Source organism: Trachymyrmex septentrionalis, unplaced genomic scaffold, assembly GCF_001594115.1.
Source record: "Trachymyrmex septentrionalis isolate Tsep2-gDNA-1 unplaced genomic scaffold, Tsep1.0 scaffold9, whole genome shotgun sequence".
Classification (NCBI taxonomy): Eukaryota; Metazoa; Arthropoda; class Insecta; order Hymenoptera; family Formicidae; genus Trachymyrmex; species Trachymyrmex septentrionalis.
This window is the reverse complement of record NW_017306091.1, coordinates 2,052,509-2,054,387: the sequence shown is the minus strand read 5'-3', so window position 1 is coordinate 2,054,387 and position 1,879 is coordinate 2,052,509. Positions and strand designations below refer to the sequence as shown.

At 41.0% G+C, this 1,879-nt stretch overlaps 1 protein-coding gene across 1 annotated transcript in view; it reads left to right on the top strand.

Annotated features, from left to right (window-relative positions):
• LOC108755627 overlaps nt 1–1,783 on the top strand; it is a 12,874-nt gene extending 11,091 nt beyond the window's left edge. The window contains exon 4 of the mRNA XM_018498740.1: nt 1,689–1,783. Coding sequence (XP_018354242.1) covers nt 1,689–1,783 — 95 coding nt within the window. The remainder of the gene's footprint in view (nt 1–1,688) is intronic.
• The last annotated feature ends 96 nt before the right edge of the window (nt 1,784–1,879 follow it).

Here is a 1,879-nt window from a genome sequence, read left to right as displayed (position 1 = left end):
CCGCCGGCGTCGCGACGCCCCGCCGAACCGGCCGGCAGTTCGCCGGCGGTAGATCGCAAGGGGCGCGAAATCGCGAGGTGTCCTCGAGGCAAGGCAGCCTCGGCTCCACGACCACGGCTAGCGACACTACCGCGTCCGGCAACACGACGTGCTCCAGCTCTTTCGGCGGTGCTTCCAGCAGCGCGCCTTCCAGCACGGCGACCAGTCCGCAGCGCGCCGCTCTCAGAAGGTCAGTGGATGAGTTTTTTCGCTTTTTAATTTTATTTTGTAATTGCGTCTCCAATGAGATTTTAAGGCGTAAAATTATAGTGGCTTTGAATCTTAAGTAAGAAATTGCTCGATCACAGTCGAATGTGAGGAGAATGACGGCTATAATTTTGATCAATTTCTTACGGCTGACTTAACGCTTGAAGTTTTACGTCTTAAAATCTTTGTAAGAAATAAAGCGATAACGGCGAGAAAAATTATCATTGTGCCTATTTGCTCTAAATTTCTTACATCTTGTTGTAGACGCCGCTTTATGTATTTAGATGAGAAAACTCGCGGATCTTTTCTGATACAGAAAGATAGATCGATTCTCTGTACAGATATAAATAGATATACCGTGCTACTTCATACGTGAAATTTCTTCAGGCTTAAACAGGAAACTTGCACGATTGTTTCTACTTTTACAGAAAAGTGAGATGCAAAACGGTAACAGCATGATAAACAACTCGTAACATGTATGACATTGCGTTTCTTACGTGATTGAGAAAGCTTGCAGATCTTTTCGCGCGGTAGAGATACAGATAGATTGTGCCACTCCATGCGTAAAATTCTCAGACTTATGTATACAGGGTGCCTTCCATTTAGCCACACAAGTATCGTTTTGTCATCCTTTACTCATGGAGTGCAAAGAAAAATGGAACGACGTTTGTGTCGACTTGTGTCACTAAATGGAAGGCACCCGCGGAGAAAAAACCTTGAAAGACCGTTTCTACCTAGAAAAGCGAGATGCAAAACTATAACGGCATACATGGTGAACAACGCGTGATACGTATGACTTGTGTTTCTTACGTAGTTGAAAAAATTTGCAGATTCTTTCGGTAAAGATACAGATGGCTCGTGCTACTCCATGCGTAAAATTCTTTAGATTTACACACAAAGTTTGCTAGATCATTTCCATCTTTAAAGAAACGCGAGATACAAAACTGATGTAACGTCATGGTAAACAAAATATTTTATATATATGTGTGCATGTGTGCGTGTGTGTGTGTGTGTGCGTGTGTGTGTGTATACAGGGTGTTATTTAAGTAAGTTGCCATACAGAGCGATTCTTTGATTTATTTTAAGTAAAAAAGTCCATATAAACATGTGTCCTAAACGACTTAGTTTCTGAAATAAACAAATCTAAACGTGCAGTAATAATCTGTTTATTTGAAAGAAATACAGCTTGAACTAGTCAAAAACTAGTCAAAAACAGAAAAACAATAATAGGCTTCAGTTCTTCTGACGAAATAAAAGGATTAGATGAATTGTTGAAAATGTCCACCTTGCGCCATGATACATCCATCGAGCCTTCTTCTCAAAGATTGACGTACACGCTCAAAGATAACAGGTGTGTTGCGTATTGCCTCGCATGAAGCAACTATTCGATTCCTCAAATCATTCTCATTCTCAATTGGGATGGTATAAACCAATGATTTCAGATGCCCCCAAAGGAAATAATCCAAAGGATTTAAGTCTGGTGATCCAGAAGGCTTTGACTTTAACTTTGTCACTTCGTTTACGGTTGTACGAATGATGGTAACTCACGTGAAGCAAGGCATATTTATGTAGGACGATATCTCCAACGCAATTCACGTTTCGTCAAACATTTGCGAACATTTACCTGTATTTT